The sequence below is a fragment of the Nesoenas mayeri genome (genome assembly GCF_963082525.1).
Source record: "Nesoenas mayeri genome assembly, chromosome: 4".
NCBI classification, from domain to species: Eukaryota; Metazoa; Chordata; class Aves; order Columbiformes; family Columbidae; genus Nesoenas; species Nesoenas mayeri.
In genome coordinates, this window is record NC_137540.1 from 50,313,028 (window position 1) to 50,333,217 (window position 20,190).

General features: G+C 39.8%; 1 protein-coding gene across 2 annotated transcripts in view; it reads right to left on the reverse strand.

Moving 5' to 3' along the window:
* SLAIN2 (SLAIN motif family member 2) overlaps window positions 1–19,862 on the reverse strand; it is a 36,401-nt gene extending 16,539 nt beyond the window's left edge. For both annotated transcript variants that reach the window (XM_080344181.1, XM_080344180.1), the window contains exons 1-5: window positions 19,303–19,862; window positions 9,516–9,664; window positions 3,600–3,764; window positions 2,111–2,272; window positions 478–837 (exon numbers count right to left, since the gene is read on the reverse strand). In XM_080344181.1, coding sequence (XP_080200307.1) covers window positions 478–837; window positions 2,111–2,272; window positions 3,600–3,764; window positions 9,516–9,664; window positions 19,303–19,661 — 1,195 coding nt within the window. In that variant the 5' untranslated portion in view covers window positions 19,662–19,862. The remainder of the gene's footprint in view (window positions 1–477; window positions 838–2,110; window positions 2,273–3,599; window positions 3,765–9,515; window positions 9,665–19,302) is intronic.
* Between the last annotated feature and the right edge of the window lie 328 nt (window positions 19,863–20,190).

Below are 20,190 nucleotides of genomic sequence, written 5' to 3' on the forward strand. Positions count from 1 at the left end.
GCTCAAAAATTCAAGAGTCCTGCACCAGAAGAAAGCACTCTGCTATCTCTCAGCTCACATGCAGGCGTAAATTGCCATGTTATTCTTACCTGACCACAGTTACTTTCTCTGCATTTTATTCTGTCATCTGCAAGGCCTAACCCTACTGGTGAATGACAGTTCCTGTTGGGCTCTGCTTTATTTTAGTGCATTTGCCTTCCAAAGATAGAACTTGGTCACCACGAAACTCAATTACACCCAGAGTGACTGGATAACATCTAAAATAAATATAAGCCTATCAGCTCATCTGACTGTAAGCGTTCCCCAGCAGAACTCAAGCTTTGCTTGCTCTGCTTTTTCTTTAATAACTCTGAGATTAAACCATGATGTTACACAGGCACATAGCTTTAGCACTGCACGTTGACCAAAATCCTCTACAGGAACTACACAACTATTATAACATTAGTTGTGTAATGAATTTGAGATAGAGCTTTTTACCTTCACTTTTGACATTGCTAGTCTGCAAATCTGTAGGATGGCCTTGAAGCGAAAGACGAGGTTGCTGTAAACGGCTAATCATAGGCTGGGGTGACACTCTGCTGTATTCTATGCTTCGAGCAGGCGATCGGGAGCGGGGTGAATTCCTTGGAGACTGTTTTGGTGAAGGCCAGGGAGAACTGCGGGGTGATGGTGAGAACCTGTTGACAGCAGGGTGCACTGTGTGATGTGTTCCATCTTCTTCATCTTCTAAACTCTGTGCATCGAGCTCCTGATCGCTGAACGTGCCTCGCCTTGTAGAATTGCAAGAAGAACCAGAACTACGCCGAGAAGCAGTCGCTGCATACTCCTGCCGGAGGCCTGGCAACAATGAGAACATTGTTCACTTCCTTCCAGCCCATAGACAGTTCAAACTGGAGACAGTGCATACAAATCTCTACCCTATGTCAAACTCACATTTGGCTCACCTTAACTCCTTTTTATTTGAGGCATTAAATTAATACCAGGTTAGTACTAAAAAAAAAAAAGTTATCTACCAGCTGATAATGTCTTGAAATAATTAGATAAGCTAATTATTTTTTCTACTCCAGCAATCATCAATATAGCTGTAGTGTGTCTGTTCATCTCCTCTCCCAGGCTGGATACTAGCAACACCTTAATTTTGGTATCATGTAACGTCCTGTAACAATTCTAGCAGCCACAATAAAATGTCTCTTGCAATGTATTAGTAAATGTAACAGAAGCCATGTGATAAGCTACCCCTAGAGAGGATAGAGTTGTTAGACCAGTGGTCTCTGAAGTGTGGTGCATGCACCCCAGGGGGTACGCAAAACTGAGCTACAGGAAGTAAATTCTGTAATATCAATAAAATAATATTTTTAAATAGGATGAGCTAAAGAGTAGATAAATGCTTTAAAAATGTTGATATTTTTTGTGTACATTTGTGTATTTTTGTGTATATAATACATTAGTAGAGCAGTACATGTGCATAATTTATTAAAAAATATATATTGGGGGTTTGGTTTTTTTGCTTGTTTGTGGTGTTTTTGTTTTGGTTTTTTTCCACTGATAAAAGTATGCAATAATGAAGTCTAGAGACCACCAAGATAGACAAGTGAAATTACTACTACTTTCTCCAGACTCAGAAGGATCAGAAGACAAAAAGTCTCAACTAAACCCATAATAAAAGAGGGACATCTACATAGGTGCTTTTCTTATTCTTTGCAATATTGACTTTACATTTTGGTGATTTAAATCAAGGTTTAGGCACTGATGTCAAAAAGACTGGATTATATCGGGAAGGCACATATCTCCTGAGAAGATTGGTGGCAGGTCTAACAACCATAATTTTAGCATATACAATATGCAACAAATTCATACTCTCTCTAGCATTTATTTCATCCGCTGTTCCAGAAAACACTCCTGCACAGTAACATCCTTTCCTTATCCTGGAGGCAGAAGGTCTCAGCCAGCCTTCTCAGGAGAGCTACATTTGTACATCTGTAGTAGAATCTACACACCTCTTCCAATGCTGCTAAGCATTTGTTATTGCAGTTATTAGATTAAAAACAAAACAAAAACAAACCACAACTATCAACCGCTCCACTTTGTTTTCAGGATGGAAAATACTTACTTTCTTCCTGCATTCGTGCTAAAATTTGCACATCTGTAACATCATTTAGCTTGTAATTAGACCCAATAGAGTCTTCATCCACCTCTGATGCACTTAATTCACTGTCCAGAGAGGACTGTGGACTTAGTGGAGGATTTCTATCTGCTGAACTTTTAAGATGACCTAGAGAAAGAAAAAAATAGGAAATGTTAAAAAGGGGTGGGGGGATGGTGCTGCAAAAAACGCAAGCTGTATTTCCTTTCCTAGAAGTACCACCGGTGTGAACACAGATGATGACTGACTGAGACATTGAGTCTGACAGACCATTTGAAACATTTGATTCCAAACCCAGGCTGAAAATACAATTTACACAAGCAGAGCTTAGCCATTACCTCCTAAAAATGAGCAACTTTATAAAATCATTATAATGGTGACAAAACAAATGAATGACATATAATCTGGTCTACCTGTACCAAGTTTCAACTGCTATGAAGTTAACACAGGTCTTACACTAAGAACAACTGCATACCTGTTCCATGTGTGCTTTCATTATCCTGTAAGACTTAAGTTTGACTATATCTTTCCTGCCAATATGGACTTACTGATCAATGAATATTGATTCAATTTGGAATGCTTAGAACACAGTTCATCTGAAAATTCTACCTGTTCTATGTAGACACCTTTGCTAAACTACAACATACTAGAAAAACTCTTGCTGTTTGCTGCCTTCTGCCTGACACCCCACTGCTAGTCACATTTCATCTCTCTGTCCTGCCGGCAGATACAGCGTTGTAGCATGCAATGCAGAGCAACCCACAGTGACCTGCAAATAGCTGGATTATCACTGCAATATTTCTTCATCTTCCCTGCAAGCTAACATGAGTTGAAGTACATATAATAAGTCAACATTGTGACTTCAGAATAAAGATATGTACCAGCCATCATTTTTTTCTGATGCAAAGAAAGTGTCTACGGTGCAGAACAAAGGCAGAAAACACTGCCAGAAGTTACTGTTTACACTGATGACTGCAAAACCCCAAGGAATGCCTTTAATTAAACACATGCTTCTTCCTTGGATTATATTGTTCACATCTCAGAGGTTCTGATGGATTCATTGCATAGCAAATTTTTCAGTTAAAAAGAAATACGGTAGTTGTAGAGATTTTACAGCTACCAACACCTAACCTCTAAACACCTACTATGGAACTTACATCCCAGTCAATTACAGAGCCAATACTAGAAGTCACTTAAGTGTGTTGGGACTCCACAGAACTAACAACACATCTTTTGGTCTAACTGCTGAAATGCATCAGTGATCTTAGGGACATGGACAGAGAAGAAAAAAAAAAAATCTCATGCCAAAAAGTCTGTAAAAAAGCCTTTCCTAAAAAGCTTTAATGCTGCACGATGCAAACATCCTGCAAAAAGACCAACAGGTTTTTGGTGTACTTCTTATTCTAGTTGAATGCAAATGTAAGAGGAAAGAACAGACACTCATACACACACCCACCTGAGGTACCAGGAGGTATGAGCTGTTTCACTAAAGCAGATTTCACTGGTGTTGAGGAGGGAGAGTTGAAACCACTGCTGTAGGGGCTACTAGTATTTGGACTATAGGAGCTCGCGTAATTGACCGCACTGAAAGGGCTGCTGTACAAACTCTGTCTCTTGAGAACTGTATAAAAGAGAAGGAGAGCGACAAATTATACTGAAGGAACCAGTGAAAAATGAATACAACACTACACAACATTTTCAATGTGATTTAATTACTATACAATCCAAGTAGAACATTCAGTCACTGGGAAGTTTTTCAACTGATATCTTCATCTCCTACATACAATCACACTGTGGAAGGAGTGGGAGTAGAGTGCAAAATGAGATAGTGACAAATATATTCCTTGTAAAAATCAGATCTAAGATCACTACAAATGATGTCTTCAAGATGTCCAATGTAGGTGTTGGGAAAAAGGAGGGAAGCAACACAACAGATAGTAGTAGCTAAGATATGCAAACATACATCCTATGCACAATTACCTACAAACCAGAGCACACTATGAGGTCTAGTTCTCCAGAATTCACAGAATTCTCCAGAATTCACAGACCTCTCTAGATCACCTGATATTTCAACAGCAGCCCCAAGGTTGACACCACAGAACCACCTACAAAATTCCCCAGAGCATACACTAAAATGAAAAACCAGTGTTTGCTGTGCGTAATGATTTTATTTCTGGGTATCATGAACCTACTGAGTACAATAAAGCAAATTGACTGTACAGTTATTCCCTTCTAGATATCTCCTTTTCTAATGCTTTGGGATCTTTATGTTGGTGGGCTTCGATGCCATATACAAGATCTAAAATGGGGCACTTTCCTCTGCTATTTATTGTAAGTATTTCAATACTAAAGTATTTTCAGATTAATTTTAAATATTGGTGAACATTTTCAGCACAATACTGCAATTCCCCTACTTGCCAGGTGTATGATTTGTATAGTTACATAAAGGAATATTTTGTTCAGAAATTTACATTTTATTTTAATATAATAGAAAATGGAACTTTAATGGCAGAAGTGGGAGCCAAAGGAAATTCGGTCATTTTCAGTAAAATCAGTTCCTCCATTGCTGAAAGTATTTTATGCCAAACAGAACTGTATTTTATCCAAAGTCAAATTAAATTGCAAAATATTAAACTGAAAGCTAAAGATCTAAACTTTATGAGATACAAACCTACGTTAGATTAAGGTGCATATCACCTAGTTGCTAGAAACGAAACTGTCTTTAAGACATGCCAGTACTGAAACTATGCATATATAATATGAACTGACAAGAACAGATCTGGCAAATGTATGGCAATACACTGAAATAATTCTTAAAAAACAGGGTAGAAATTAAGCTATTCAAATAACACTGTATGACAGTTGTTACTGAAAAAGGGCTTCAATTACTGCAAAAATTATGTTACTGATAGTAGTGGACTCAAAAAAAGGAATGGAATTGAACTCTCTTCTACTGTCCCAGACAACTTCGCATTAATTTATTTACTAAAAATCCTTTTATTCAGTGTCAGATTTTTCTTGTTTTGTTTTGACATTACAAGAAGCCAAAAGAGGCTACAGGTGCATGAGATGCTGCTTTCAGCAGCAATGCCTGCTCAGCTCCTTGCCCTTTCCTCTTGGCTGCTGCTTTCTCAGTTCAGTACGAGCAATGGTGAGGCTGCACGATTATCCAGCCTACTGAGTGGATTTAGGTTACGCACATCTAGAGTATTTTAACTGACTGCAGCAGTGAATTAGTTTTCAGTTGCACCCCAAAAAACCATATTACCAACCACATGGATGGCAGAATGCAGCACAGAGGTGGAAGCAGCAGAAATTAATTTGACTTCACAGCAGATTCCTTAAACTGCACCTCATGTAAAGATCCTTTCTAGAATCTAAACCAGTTAATACTACTGCTGTTTTAATTAGAGTGAAAAGACAGGTATAAATAGAGGATAGAAAGTTTATATTCCAGCTTTCACTGCAAGCCTTAAATGTTATGCGCTGATTTAAACAATTAGTGAATTTAATGAATTCTAGCAACCTCCAGTTTATTTTGAGTGTCAGAAAGGAAATCTCCATTTCATTACAAAACTCACTTAACAGAACCAGTAATTACAAGTCAGTTGTATTCTGGTTAACTCTGATACAAACTCCTTTGATAGCAAGTTCTTCTGCCATTCACATAGGAACCCCAAAGCATCTATTCCAACTGAATGTTTGTTCTCATGCCAAAATAAATTTTACTTTTCATCTCTTGCTAAAAAGACAGTAAAAAAATCCTAAAATCTAAGTCTGCACAACAGTTCTTTATTTTGTACTTATTACAGAGACAAGTGTTTTAACATGTTAACCACAAATTAGACAACAATTATACTACTGTGTACCCCTCAAAACAGGTTCTTTGTACGCAGCCATAATGGTACAAAATATTCTGCCACATAGATTTCTTTAGATGAAAGCATGCATACTTCCGTTACATATAAAAAGCATACTGTGGTACATAACAGCACTTCATGTGGTACACCAGCTTTCATCCTAGCTAATGTGAACTTCTGCCTCCCTCCCTACTGTATTTTTCCACAGAAAAAAAAAAAAAAAGCTGGACTCAAACCGTTTTTCTGGCTTAGAATTCCTGAAGTTTTTCCACCAGGGATTTCTGTAACTTGGTAAGACATTACTGTTTTAAAACAACTGGAGATATGGTCTTCAGGAGCGTCAGACAACATTAGTAAGACAGATGACTCGTTTTAACATTAAAATGACGCCATATTAGATGAAACAGTTTACAAAAGATTACACATTACCTTTCAAAACACTAGAGGGGAGGGTTAAACAAACACTTATTTTAATGTAAATTTTCTTTTATAATGTTCAGAAACAGTATGTAGCATTTGAATTGTTTTAGTTGACACTTGGTTAAATTGGTGTTGAATCTCTCTTTTGTCCTATAAAATAGGAATAGAAAAATTTGCATACGGAAAACTCATGTTTAGGTGGTTCAGAAAACCTACTGTATACATCAGGTCAATTTTTTCCAAATGCTTAAGACCTGATGTTTATTTTTGTTACATTTAAGTGACAAATTTATTCCAGCAGTCCTCGCAGTAAAATAATTCAAACCAGTCATTAGCAAAGCCTATCACTGAGACCAAAGTTAGCTAAATAACAGCTGGTTATGAACAAGCTCAATGCTTAGCTGAAAAGTCAAACTCAGCATGGAAAATATGACAGCTCTTTTACATACATAGCCACACAGTTCTCCTACCAGCTATACTGATCATGTGCTTGATTTCAAATATTTAAATAAATACACTGCCATAGTAAAGACTGCAATGTGACCAAAGTTAATCTTTGCTAATTCTGTGCAACTATGTCTTAAGAAAGCATCACTTCCAGAAATTCTTCCATCTGGTATTTCCCTGCTCCTGCAGTTACTTTCATGATGTGCTCAACTCCATGTGATTTTAGACCACGTAGTGGAAGGAAGCCATGGTTTCCAGCCAACATGAAATGCACTCCTGCACTTTTGACCAAGGAGCTGAGGCATGGCTAAGAGAGAGGTCTTTGTACCAGAACACACCTAAGGTTCCCTCTAGTCTGAAAATGCTTCCAACACTGAGAAGGACTCGCTCTGCAATTGTAAACCTGAACTAACTAGTTACAAGGCACTGTGCAACCTGTGTTCTCAGTAACTGCCCACAGCAGCACAGAGCTGAAAGTCACTCTTCCTTCCTTTATCATTGTGCAATGGAAAAGATTACTTTAGAAGAAGGAAGAGGAAAGTCTGGAATACGAGAGTGCATTTGAGACCGACAAACGGCAAAAAGATATTAGACTAGAAAGATGTAACAACAGGAACTGACAAAGAATAAAATAATCAAAGCAAAAGAAAAACCAACAGGGATTCAGGAGAGAAAGTAACAGTAGTATGAAAAGCCTTATTCTTAAGAGATTGGAACTGAAATTGATAAACTGAACCAGTAACAAGTTAAGCAATGGGTCCATGAGATACACTATGTAAAATACAGGTCACAAGATATTCCAGAAGTTGTGGTGTAGGAAACACACACAAGGTTACAAGCAGCACTGCTTGCCTTCTCCAGCAGAGCCTCCTGCTACCCTATATCTGTAAGAAGGCCAGTTGCTCTAACGGACAATTTTCTTTTTTATTGCAAATTGATTTTTCCATGAAACCTTCTCCAATCAGCAGTATTAGTGCCCATCTCTTCTACGGCTAATATTTTCCCCTATTAGCACTATAGGTGAATTGCAGTATTCTTGCAAGTTTCAGTGCCAGAGGCAGTCCACAGACTTAGGTCTATGGAAAAAAGAGGTAAAGTTGCCTAGACACATAACTTGAAAGATAAAACTTTCAAGTGTTTCCATTTCATTGGGAATCTTCCTGCAGCTCTGCTTCAACTATGACTGAATTTTTAGAGATACCCTAAGGGTAACACAATTTATGGTACTTCTACAAGATTTCTAATCAGTTCTGAAAAAAGTCAAACCATTAACAGAACTGTTCATGCTTAACCACACTGCTATCCAGTCCTAAACACTCAGTAGTATTCAAACTCCAAAACTTGTATAATTGTTCATAAATCCCTGTGATCTACGTACTTTTAATTGTTTAGAATTTCAGTCTTTATCTGTCACAAGCTATATAGCATGGTAACTGTTCAGGAAAACGGTTAAAAGACATTCATCAAGGCAGCATACACAAAGCGTAAGAAACAGGGAAAGATCAAAGGTAACTCATACTGATGGCACACTCACCATCATGCCCACGATTTTATAAGACCTACCATCGACATTTTCAAATTTTATTAAGAACAATTTTAGTACAAACCAGAATAAAGACTGCATTGTTTCATAAAAGCATTTAAGGAGGGGGAAAAAAAGTTACAGTCAAACTCAGCACAAAGTTTATATGTGAACTATGTAAAGGAGCTGGTAGTTGGGAACACTCCTGGAAGTACGTGTTCACATATTCTTAGCTCAAGTTCTGCCATTCTTCTAATTCCTGAAGATAACAGTTTAAAAAAAAAAAAAAGAAAAGATTGCACATAGCACTAGACTGCAAAAAGATGGAAATACAGAGAGGATATTAATAGCAAGAAAGAAAATTAAGCCAGCATAATTTAAAAAAATATGTAAAAATAGGGTCTAACAACGAAATTAAAATAAAACAAGAAGCCAGATAGACAGATAATTCTAATCAGACCTTCAGCATTTTACTGCTGGTTTGACATCAAAAAGGCTGGGAATAAAAGGGCAGAGAATGCAGGCTTTCATCCTCACAGGGCCAAATGCTCAGTTCTTCCCCAGTTTTGAATATAGCCAACTAATTTGTGTCAAAGAAGAATCACAAACTCCGGATTTCTTAATGTGACTGTGACAAGGTCGTAAGTTACCAGGGATGGGAGGAAAAGAAATCAGTATTACCTCCCCAAAGTATTCAAGAATTTGGGCCTTCATTTCTTTAGATGAAATAAAATAATTCATCTAAGAGAAAACTAAGTTTCCTGGCAACATGCCAAAAAGCACCTAACAATGATGACAGTTTAATATAGGCTTCTATTTTAAAATAAGACAAGAAAACCTCCCAAGTTAAGGCCATTGTTTCTTCCTGAAAACTTCTGACCAAATTGTAACTATGCAGGTAGCATAAAACTCCGAAATCATGACTCATGATCTAATGCTTCCTTTCATTTTATTCATGCAATCCAGAAAATGAGTAGAGTGAATTACTGCTTGCAAACCGTAACGAAAACTTTAGACAGAAGTAACTGCAGGATCTCACCACTTCTCTCACAACTATCAGCTAATTCTGACTGTTTCAGAATAAATGTGTACAACCCAGTGACGTTAGTACGCAGGAACTCACCTGACATTGTCTGTTCCAGCCTGTGGATCAGTGACTTTTTAGCACATTCAATGTCAGGACTTGGGTAATCCAATACCTGCCTGCACCAAACTAATGGACTGACGCATTTTTGCACTGGATTTAGTTTCTTCTTTGGGGACGTATATAACCTGAAAAGGAGGAAAAAAAAAAATCTGTGAAGACCGACAAAATGAGCATAAGATCAGGCACGTAACAAAATACCACATAGGACGCTATCTGTTTTAATACTACATCTACACTACAATCCCAAAATATAAAGAAAGCACAAGTTTTACCTTTAAATTAACTATTTTTAATGCAATATAATACTGAAAGCATATGGCTGCCCAAGGACTTCTGGCAAGAAGTGATGCCTGCATTGCTACACTGGGATATGCTGACTGATACATCAGAAACAAAAGTGTCTTCGCTTTTTCAGACATATTAGGTATACAGTTTCACTCTCTCACATAAATGTACAAATCAGGATAAATCTTTTCAGATTTAAGTAACATTCACATAAAAGAAGGAAATAAAGCACTACACAATATGCAACTGTTGTTTTCATAAAGAAAAAGATGTAGTAAGTGATAAGCATCTTGACAGCCAAGGAACAGTGTACTTTAAGTGCACAGAACACATCTACAATTTCAGTATCCTTCAACAATAAACATTTCATTTTTACTTCTAATTTGTATCCTAGCACCTGATCCTTTCCTTTTCCTTTGAAAACCGAACAAAAGGGAGTATCTCTGTCCTAAGGGGTATACAGTCAAGCATTAAAAGCAAGAAACAAGATAATGCACAGAGAAGAGAGAAACAATGAGCCCATATTGTTCTTCAGGACATGCTGAGGCCTTTGCCTGTCAGCACTTCCATTCATTTATTTAAACGTCAGCATTCCATGACTGAAGAAGTATTCCAGTTCAAAGGCTCTAGAAATTTAGCTGAAAATTTCTCTTCCCTCAACAAACATATTGAAGTCAAAACCAATCACACACTCAAAATACAGATATTTAAGCCTTATCTTTGGTCTAGAACCAAACTTGGAAATGCGCTTCAGCAAAAGACAACAATGACCTACAGCTCTAGCTAGAGCTTATTCACATGCAGAAGCGGTTAAATCAGTGTTTCTTCTAGGAGTAATGAGAGACTTCATACTCCAAGTGAATGTGGTTGTACCCTACACATTGTAACTGAGGAACATTTGACAGCCTAATCAGCCATGCTTCCAAACAAAACAGCAAAAACTTGTTTCCTTTCTGCCAATGACACGAGCAACACAAAAGTTTTTCTCCCACAGCTCTATTTGCTGATCCCCCCTCTGTAATCCTAGAAATCGAACTCCGTTTTTTATAAACCGCTTTAGTAAATTTTTCTTTATAAATTACTGGCCTTAAGATCACTTCTTAAAAAAGCTTCCCAAGCAGCATCCTTATAAAACCCGCACAAATACTCACACGAATGACATCTATCTGTTCAGAGCATGCTCCAAAACACTCTTCCCTCATAAACAGTGAAATTAGAAAGCTATGTTTGCAAATGCAAGAGAGGATTTTCGTCAGCTGACAGGTTTTCCAACAAAAATGAAGCTGCTTGTAAACAATGCAAATAGCCACTGCCATATACTACAGTCCAAAGCTTATGCTTTGGCCAGTATCATGCTGGTCATTAAAATTGTTTTTTTTAGAAATCCTTACAATCTTCACAGATATTCTGCCCACAAAAAAAGCAAAGAGCCCATCACATATTTATAGCCCTGGAGATCCTTGGAAAGCACAAGAACCACTCAATTTTTACAGTACTATGTAAACAATTACACAAATTGCTGTACTTTCTGTGATTATCTGCATACAGTTAAAAGTAATGTTTAACATGTACTAGATCTCTAACGCTTTGAATTTACTGCCTTTTTAGCATTTACTTGCCTGTACTCTTTTAGGTCCTAAAGTAAGTTTACAAAACACAAAGAAGTGTCAAAGGCAACAAAACCAACTTCTGTGCTGTACAGGCCAGACTCACTCCTACACCTCTGAAGAGCTGACATGTCTTACTGTATTTGAGAAGTTCCATGCACATTTGAAGTGTTTACAGTGATAGTATAGTAGGCAAGAAATTAAAGTGCATGTCCTCTTTGAAAGACACACTAAAGAAATCTCTTCAACAAACCTACAAGACTAATAAAAATGGCACCGAGTATTTTAAGCTCTAACACATTCTATTCTGCAATTTCCAACTGTTGTATTTGCTTCACAAGCAGTCTACTTACTGAAGCAATCCAGGCTCATGCAGCTCCCACATTTCCACCACCCTTTCTAAGCAAACATATTGCAGGTTCTCCCACCTCTTTTGAGTCAACTGGTTGCTTTTTTTTTCCTTTAACAGCCTTTGTTTCACATTTTACACTTCAAGGAACCACAGAGCTTCAGAATATACGCGTTTCACACAATTACATTACTTCACAATAAACATGTATGCATTGATACAGTAACGCAATGGCTCTTCCAGGACAGTTTCTTGCACATCATGTAATTACAAAGTCTCATTATTAGCAAGCAGTGATCTTAATTTCCCATCTGACAATGAACTGCCAATCTCAAGTTTTGAAACTGACTTAATTCTACATGCTTTGCCTAATTTGGATTTAAAAAAACCCTCAAACCAAGGGTAAGAATCAGAGTGATGCTTTTGCTACTTATTCTCTTTGCTACAGCCGGAAGGGAAAAAGAACAGAAAGGAGACTCTGAAGCATGTACAAATAACTTCATTCAGCCAAGTAATCCTCTTTGTCAAACTACTATTTGACACAAAGATACAGGTCCTCCCTAGCTGAAGAGCTTTCCAGAAGAGATTCACTCCCATTTGGACCTGCTAATACGCTCTACAGTCATGCAACAGCGGTGACTGGCAGGACAACAACTTCAAGAATGAAGATTACCAGTGTGCCTTCAAACACTACTAAATCACTTTCTCAAAACAGGAAGTTGAAAACAATTGAGGAAGTCGACAGCTTATCATCCTTACTACAAATGTTAACACACCAGACACCAACACTCCAACTTCTCCACAGGAAAGACACTATACTTCAGTGACACAAAGTAAGAAAAACAAATGAACAAAGCAACCAAACCAACAACAACAAAAAAAAACAGTACACAAAAAGAAATCCGGGAGCTTTGACCTATTTTGAAACAGCAGGCCAGACACTCTGATTCTGCTGCACACAGTAATATTCCTTTCTTTCAGCTGTCACTAGTCAGCTGTGCCACAGCAGCGCCAACCTGAAGCTTAAAGCAGCCAGAGGCTCTACTGATTAACAGAGAAAGATGCAGCACAAAAATGGCAGAGCTTTTGCACGAAGACTGCTGCCACCACGAGCTCATGTGATAACGTCAGCTGAATTGGGCGAGTTGTAGCATGTTCCACTAGGAGACAGCTGAGTTGGAAAAGGCTCTGAAAAAAGAGGACACAACATTGAGGTAGGAACAGAATATCTGCATAGGGATTACCTCACCTGAGGAACACCTCCCAGTGTATTAACATACTAAGAGGCTAGTTACCACAGGCATGAAATTAGAAGCCAAGATTCTAATCTGGAAGAAAGGAAGAATCTTTTTGTATCAAAATCCTTCTACTGCTCAGTAGAAGAGTGAGGGGGGGAAAAAAAAAAAGTGAGATGAATATGAAGTCACAGATCTGAATTAGAAAGAAGATGGCAAGTGGAAGGAACTCAATTTAGAGCTCATTTATTTTAGCTACATTAACTTTAAGCAAAAACGAGCAGGTACAATAGAGCCAACTAAACAAGAGAGCAGACAAAACATGTTGCAGGAAAAAGCAGGATCAAGAAAACAATCTGAAGATGTGAAGAAAAAACAGAAGTCTAAGACCAGATTGGTAAGAAATTCCCATAAAATACAGGACTAAATTCCACAGTAAAAATAATTCAGGAGGCAATAATACTGAACAGTCCTGGAAAACATACAATTTAGAATACAACAGTACCAATCTAAACTCTTTTAGATTAACTAGATCAACTTTCAAGACATCCTATTTAAAGCAATTTAAATAAGTTAAAATTTAAGGTGAATTTTGAATAAATAGCTACAGGTAAAGATCTGAAGTGAATCTCTGGTTGTAAAGAAAAAAACAAAAGGAAAAAAACTAAGTTACATTCCTGCACATATCTGGCCCACATATATCCTCTTTTCTCCTCCCCTATGCCATCAAAGTTCCTATCCTGCAGTTGTAACTGACTGAGACACATCGCTCGGCCTGTAATTACTAATTGGCTGGTGTACTTAACTTAATGCTCCTAGTTCCAAGAGATGCGTAAGTAACAGCAAAACTCCAGCTCTCTCAAAATAAGGAGATGAATATGGCAAAAATGTTTTGACAATATCATTGAACCTCCATATTAAAGCAGCACATCTCAACTACATGATGCAATTTTCAAGTAGAATTGGTAGGATTCAATGAGGTTGAAAAGTGCAACTAGGAACACAACTACCTTCCTATCACCAACAATTAAAGATATTTACCCACGCTCTGGTTAGTTGCTGGAAATTACAGCAGTTATTCATTTCCTTGTCTCAAACGAACACGTTACTGTCTGAAAGGGACATTGTAGAATGGGAAAAGAGGCCTCCAAAACTTGGAAGGCTCCTGTAACACCATCATGTAGCTTCCTTAGAACTGTGACACAAACTCTGTACAACTGGCCACTGTTTGGGAAGCTTTTCAGAAGCAATATATCAGAGCATATATGCTCTAAGGTGGTATTGTTGATACTTACACTGAACAGAGAAAAGTTGAAAAGCTCCATGTCCCATTAAATATGTTCCAAAACAATAAGTCTGCTTAATTACTAGGCCTGAGAGCTACACCTACAAAAAGCAGAAATGTGAATCATGCCTAACAAGACATGATTATGAGGTAAACTTCAGGAATACCATTAAGACAATACGGGAAATTCGTACTGAAGCTTTCATAATATCAAAATATCAAACATGTTTAAAAGTCATAAATATCACACAAGAAGTTAGAAATGGAAATAAGTTCTTCTTACAGTCCACAAACACGTGTTTCACAACACAGATATCCCAAAGACATTAGTCAAACGGAGTATTATATGATGTTATACCAATTGTTTCATTTGACAAATCGGTAACTTCTCTAATTCTTAGTTCTCTCACATGCTTCTTTTCTTCCTAGTTTGAGAAACCATTATCTGAATTTGGTTAAAAAAACCCACACCTTTAAATCAGACTGACATTTAATCTGCCACAAAATGAAAAGCATCAATTGCTCTTTTATTTATGTCACAGGGAAGGAATTGATCAGAAACTGTCCAGTTTCCAAGTGGCCTAAACCACATCAATGCAATGCCACTTCAGGAGCTGAAGAGGAAACGCTGTAGGGTCATTGCAACAATGGGAGTTCATTCAGGTGTAGCTCTATCCTAAAACACCCTACACTCCACTAGCTCACGATGGCAAACTTCAGGGTTCCAAAACATAGTTAGTGCTCAAAGGACATTAAGCAATATGAGCTGAAAGACAATAATTACCGATGACAATCATGTTTTCATCCTCTGTATCTCAAAACAGCCACTTAGCTAACTGGAATGGACTACTAGAATGGAAACATAGCCTATTAAAAATGGGTGCTAATTTAATGGAAATAGATGCTGAATGAGAATATGTATAAGTTCTTGCTTTCCATCTTAACTAAACAGGATATCAAGCTAATATGAGATCTTTAAAAACACTAAAAATATTACTTTCGACCTTTGAAGCCACCAGAAATTTCACTTTAAACACATAGTAACTGCCTCTTGTTTGTAAACAAGGTCAGTCAGCTGTTTGCTATTTCAGCCCTACCAAGGAGACTGTAGATTGCAGTGCCATGAAAACACCGATAAGCACTAGGCTACCTTTGTAGCACTATTATTTAGAGGACACAACTGCTCTGAAGTTTGCTGAGCAATTCGACGTACAAAACAGATACATAGCAAGTTCTATACCCCTTTATGCACTTGCTGCTTATAAATTCTGAAGAAAAAGCACTGTATGTTTTCCTCATGCTTAAATGAGAGCTTCTCAGAAAGTTTACATAAGTGACTGTGTAACAAGTTAACACAAAGCAACTTACAGTGGATTCACAGCACGTTAATTAATCTACAGTAATTGCCCACATGTGCACTTACCCCGCAATAAACTCCGGACAGCTCACTTTTAAGAAGAAATACAGCAAGCCACCTTGCGTACTGTTACCAAGTTGTCTCAAATGTGCTTCCACACCCAACCTTACCCAGCAAGTCAAGCAAGGAGCTGTTGTACATTGTCCTGCCTCTCTGAAGATGTCTCCACTCTGGTCCCCCTTCTTGCCCTTTTCTCTTTTTAATTAACTAATTTTAAAAGACCTGCTCAGATTGAAGTTGGAAAAAATTTAAATTCAATCCAATCTGCGTCCAAGAACAGCTAAATAGGAACACCCACAGAACAGATTAGCAAAGTCACTGGCAACTCCTTGAGGAAGTAATTATAGCAGGCCTAAAGCAAAGGTTCCATGGGACTAGGTACAGCTCAGCACTGTGTGCGTGTGCACAGGTGCCTATTGGCAACCTTTAGTACTCTATTAGGAAGAAAGTTTCAGCATATTAAACAGGGTTCAGAAGCATATGGCAAAGAAACTCATTATAAATTCACTGAAATATTTTTACTAATTTGATATATGATCTGAAGATTGTCTCATGCTAAACTGTTTAAAACTTAAAAGAGATCTGGAATTAACTAACCATGGTGAAGAGAAAGAAAAAAAGGCAAAAATACAAACAGTCCCAAAGTTTACTAATACTGTAATGCTGGTTTAACAGCTAATGCTGCAACTAACACAGCAGTATCGAAGTTCTTTTCACTTGTTAGTAATTAAGCTAGTTCTACCATTTCACTTTACACTTTAGTCCTGTGTAGACTTATCCAAAAGCATTTTAAGAATTAAAACCTGAAGATGAGCTGATCAACTCCAAAATGTAGATTTAAAAAACAACACGTCACATTCAATTCAGTATCAATTTCAGTCACAGTATCAACTGTTCCATCTTAAATTTGCTGTCAAAGTTCACAGGCACTTATCTATGTGAGCATTAAATGAAAAAGAATGTAATTTTAACAGAGAAGAAAACTATTTTTTTCTGCCATTACAAGTCTGCAGACAATTCCATAATGGGGTATATGAATACACAGTCTGAAAAAATGCCTCTATTACAGAACACAGAGGGAAGAACACAAATAACCAGGACCCTTCAGCATCTGTTTTCTCCCACAGCAAGGTCCTTCTGAAAACTAATGTCAAGACAAATTTTAGATTCTCCATGTAGACAATCAGAACAGGCCAGATCAGTCGATTTTTTATGCACAAAACGTGATTTAACTTTAGTTTGTTTCCACATTAGGTTTCCTCAGCTGGTAAGTGGTCTTTGATTTCTACAGTGGTATAATCCCACAGTTTAAACAGGATTTTGGGTTAAGCAGCAGTGATCCAAATCCATTTGAACCTGAAAGAGTTCATATGAGGTTTAAATTTTATCAAGTACATTCACACATTCAGTTGATTCAATTAGTTTTTGAGTGACCTTGTATAAACAAAGCCTTAAGAATGGGATCCTTATGGAACAGTTTAAGAGAAATAAACTTACATCATCTCCCTTATTTTCACAGACTTATTTCTGATTGCTCCACTAGCCCTCTGAAATTTCCAGCTTCATTTAGAGCAATAATCTCCATTCATAAAATGCACAAAGTCATCCTACCTTCATAAGAAAAAAAATTTAGAGTATTTAGTGCCTCTACAGTTGAATTAAATGGTGTTCAGAAATTCTGGGAGTTAGATTTCCATTTTTATAGAGCAATTTGGGAGGGGGAAAAAAAAAAATCTATGTAGGCAAACCACATTTATCACTAAGTGTGTATTATACTACAGCATGATTTTTTTTTAAATTACATAGCGATGTTTCTTGATATGTACAACAGTAATCAAATTTTAACACCTGCTTTTTTCTACATGTATGCTTTTGTGTCTCAGTCATTGTCTCAAGACTGAGAATTAGCATTATAGTTGCTAAAATATTAGGAAAATAATTAAGACATGTAATGGACTGCATTTAAGTTTTGTTGTCTTTTGAGGACTAGAACTTGTGCAAAAACATGATAGAAGACACAATAACAGGCAGCACAAGTAATGTGCCAAACACCTGACACCAGCAAGAACAGCACTCAGTGAACTATGCTCCCTGCCTCTGAGTGTCCAGAACTGCATAAACAAAACCACACAGCATTTATGCTGTCACTGTCACCATATGCTTTCTTCTGACATTAGCTTTCATTGAAGAGATGTATTGTGTTGCTCATGATTCAGGATTAATATATAAAATGGTAACATCTACTATCACTAGAATTCATAAAATTTACAAAACTGGCCATCCAACTCCAAACTTACTGTGCAAATTTAGTATATTCTATTTCCCTCACACGCTATAAACCAGTAGATTACACGGCATAAGCCAAAAAGTAGTTGCCTTGCAGAGACTCATCATCTGGAAGACGATGCCTCATATTAATTTAGTAAGCTCGTATTGGATGAGAATAAACTTATGCTCTCATACTTCTGCAGTGGATCAGGCTGGATGTCAGGCAAATGCCTTCTCTAAGGAAGTGCACACATTGTCTCCTCCCTGAGCAACTAAAACATTGCTCATGCATGGAATCATTCCAGTATTTTAAAAGGTATTTCTAACTCTGAAAGACATTTTCAGTTTTTAAATGTCTGCGTGTTTGCTCCAGAAAGAGACCTTTGTAGATGACACTACAACCAGTTCTGACCCAAGTCAGACTGCTTTTGTTACACTTTTCCTCACTGTACACGCTTCCCTTGCGTTTCTCTGTTGACACTGTGCTCCTCCCTATTTCTCCTGCAGCTCTAATGCTGCTCCTCAACTAGTGTCATAGCAAACTTCAAAAAGACAGCTGGAGAACAGCAAGACATTAAGAGACAGCAAACCTTCTTAATTCTCAGTAGAAGCTCATCCAATAGTAATAAAGACAAGCTGAACAGCCACCTGCAGATGCTTTTGCTGGAGCAGCAGGGTAAGCAGTCCATTTAAAAAGAGAGGAACCGCCTAAAGTAAACCATGGTCCTACATAGTTAGCAATAAACGAAAACACCTGAGGACAACACATTTATGAAACTGAGTATGCTACATTTGCTGCCTTCACAGCTGAAAGAAATCAAGGCTTAAAACATGTTTGATGCACGTTTGAAGAAGTGTAACAGTACCTGTGGGCTAATTCTGCTCTACCCCAGAAATGTGCCACAAGTTTCTCAACGCCTCCACACCTTCTGAAATTGTGAAAACGCTGACAACTGATTTTGCGGCAGAGCTGGAGCCTGCTCCAGTCTCCAGGTGACCCGATGCAATACTCTCACCGCAGCTGAACAAAAGCACAGGGCTGCAGGCCTCCAGGGAGCCGCGAGGTGAGGTGCAGAAACCAAAGCACCCTTCCCCTGCAGGCTTCAGTACATCTTGGAGAGCTAATTCCTCCATCCAGCCCCAAAGGGCGAGGCTGCCTCCCTACACAAAGCGCCGGCACCACCTCCGAGACCAGGCCCACCTCTGGAAACGGCCCCTCCGCCCGGGCACGGCGGGTAAGGACAGGACGGTGCCTTCCCTGCCTCCCGGCGGCGCGGGACGACCCCCTCCCCCTGCCCGCCCCTGCCGCCTACTCACCAGCCGGTCTCGTCCTCCTCGCAGCCGGCCAACCGCTCCAGCTCCTCCGGCCTGAGCAGCGCGGCGTCGTCCAGGAGGCCGCTGCCCTCCTCGCCAGCCGCGCCGCCGCCGGGCTCCTCGAGGGGGGGCGGGCGCCGAGCGGCGGCCCGGGGGGTGAGGCAGCGGCTGTCGGGCGGGGAGGCGGCGGGGGGCGACGGGGAGGGCCCACCGCCCAGGAAGCGCTTGGGGCTGGCGGGGGCGGCGGGCAGGGCGCCGTGGCGGCTGCGGAGCTGCTCGTTCTGCTTCTCCAGCTTCTTCACCAGCTCCTGCAGCTTCCGCACCTCCGCGTCCGCGTTCACGCCCGAGCCGACGTCCTCCATGGCGCCCGCCGGCAGAGGGGCGGCTGCGCGGGGAAGGGCGGCCGCGCCGCCCCGTCTACATGGCCGGGCGGCCCGTGGCGGGGGCGGGCTGTGTCGGGGCGGGCCGCGGGCGCTGCTGCCACCGCCCCCTCAGCGGCGGCGGGCGGTGGGAAGGGCGGGGAACGCGCGTCCGGCCGCCGCCGCCATCTTGCCGGCCCGGCCCATCGCCCTGGCGTCGTGTGCGTTACCCGGAAGCGTCACCGCTCGCTCGTCCCTCTGTTGGGCGGGTGACGTTGCTGGGCGGGGCGGCGGGCAGGCCCGGGGCGCTGTCGCCCGGCTGTTCGCGGCACTGGCGGGGTGGCTCTGCCCTCCCTTTCAGCGCCGGCTGGCGCCGCTGCCTGGCTCCTCCGGCAGCCTCGCTCCTGAGGGAACAGCCCGGCGTGGCCTGGCCGCCCGTCCCGGCTCTCGGTGGCCGCTGGTCCCACCCAGGAGTTGCACGGGAAGCACTGGGGTACTTTCCCAAAATGACCGAATCTTCTAAGGGACGCGA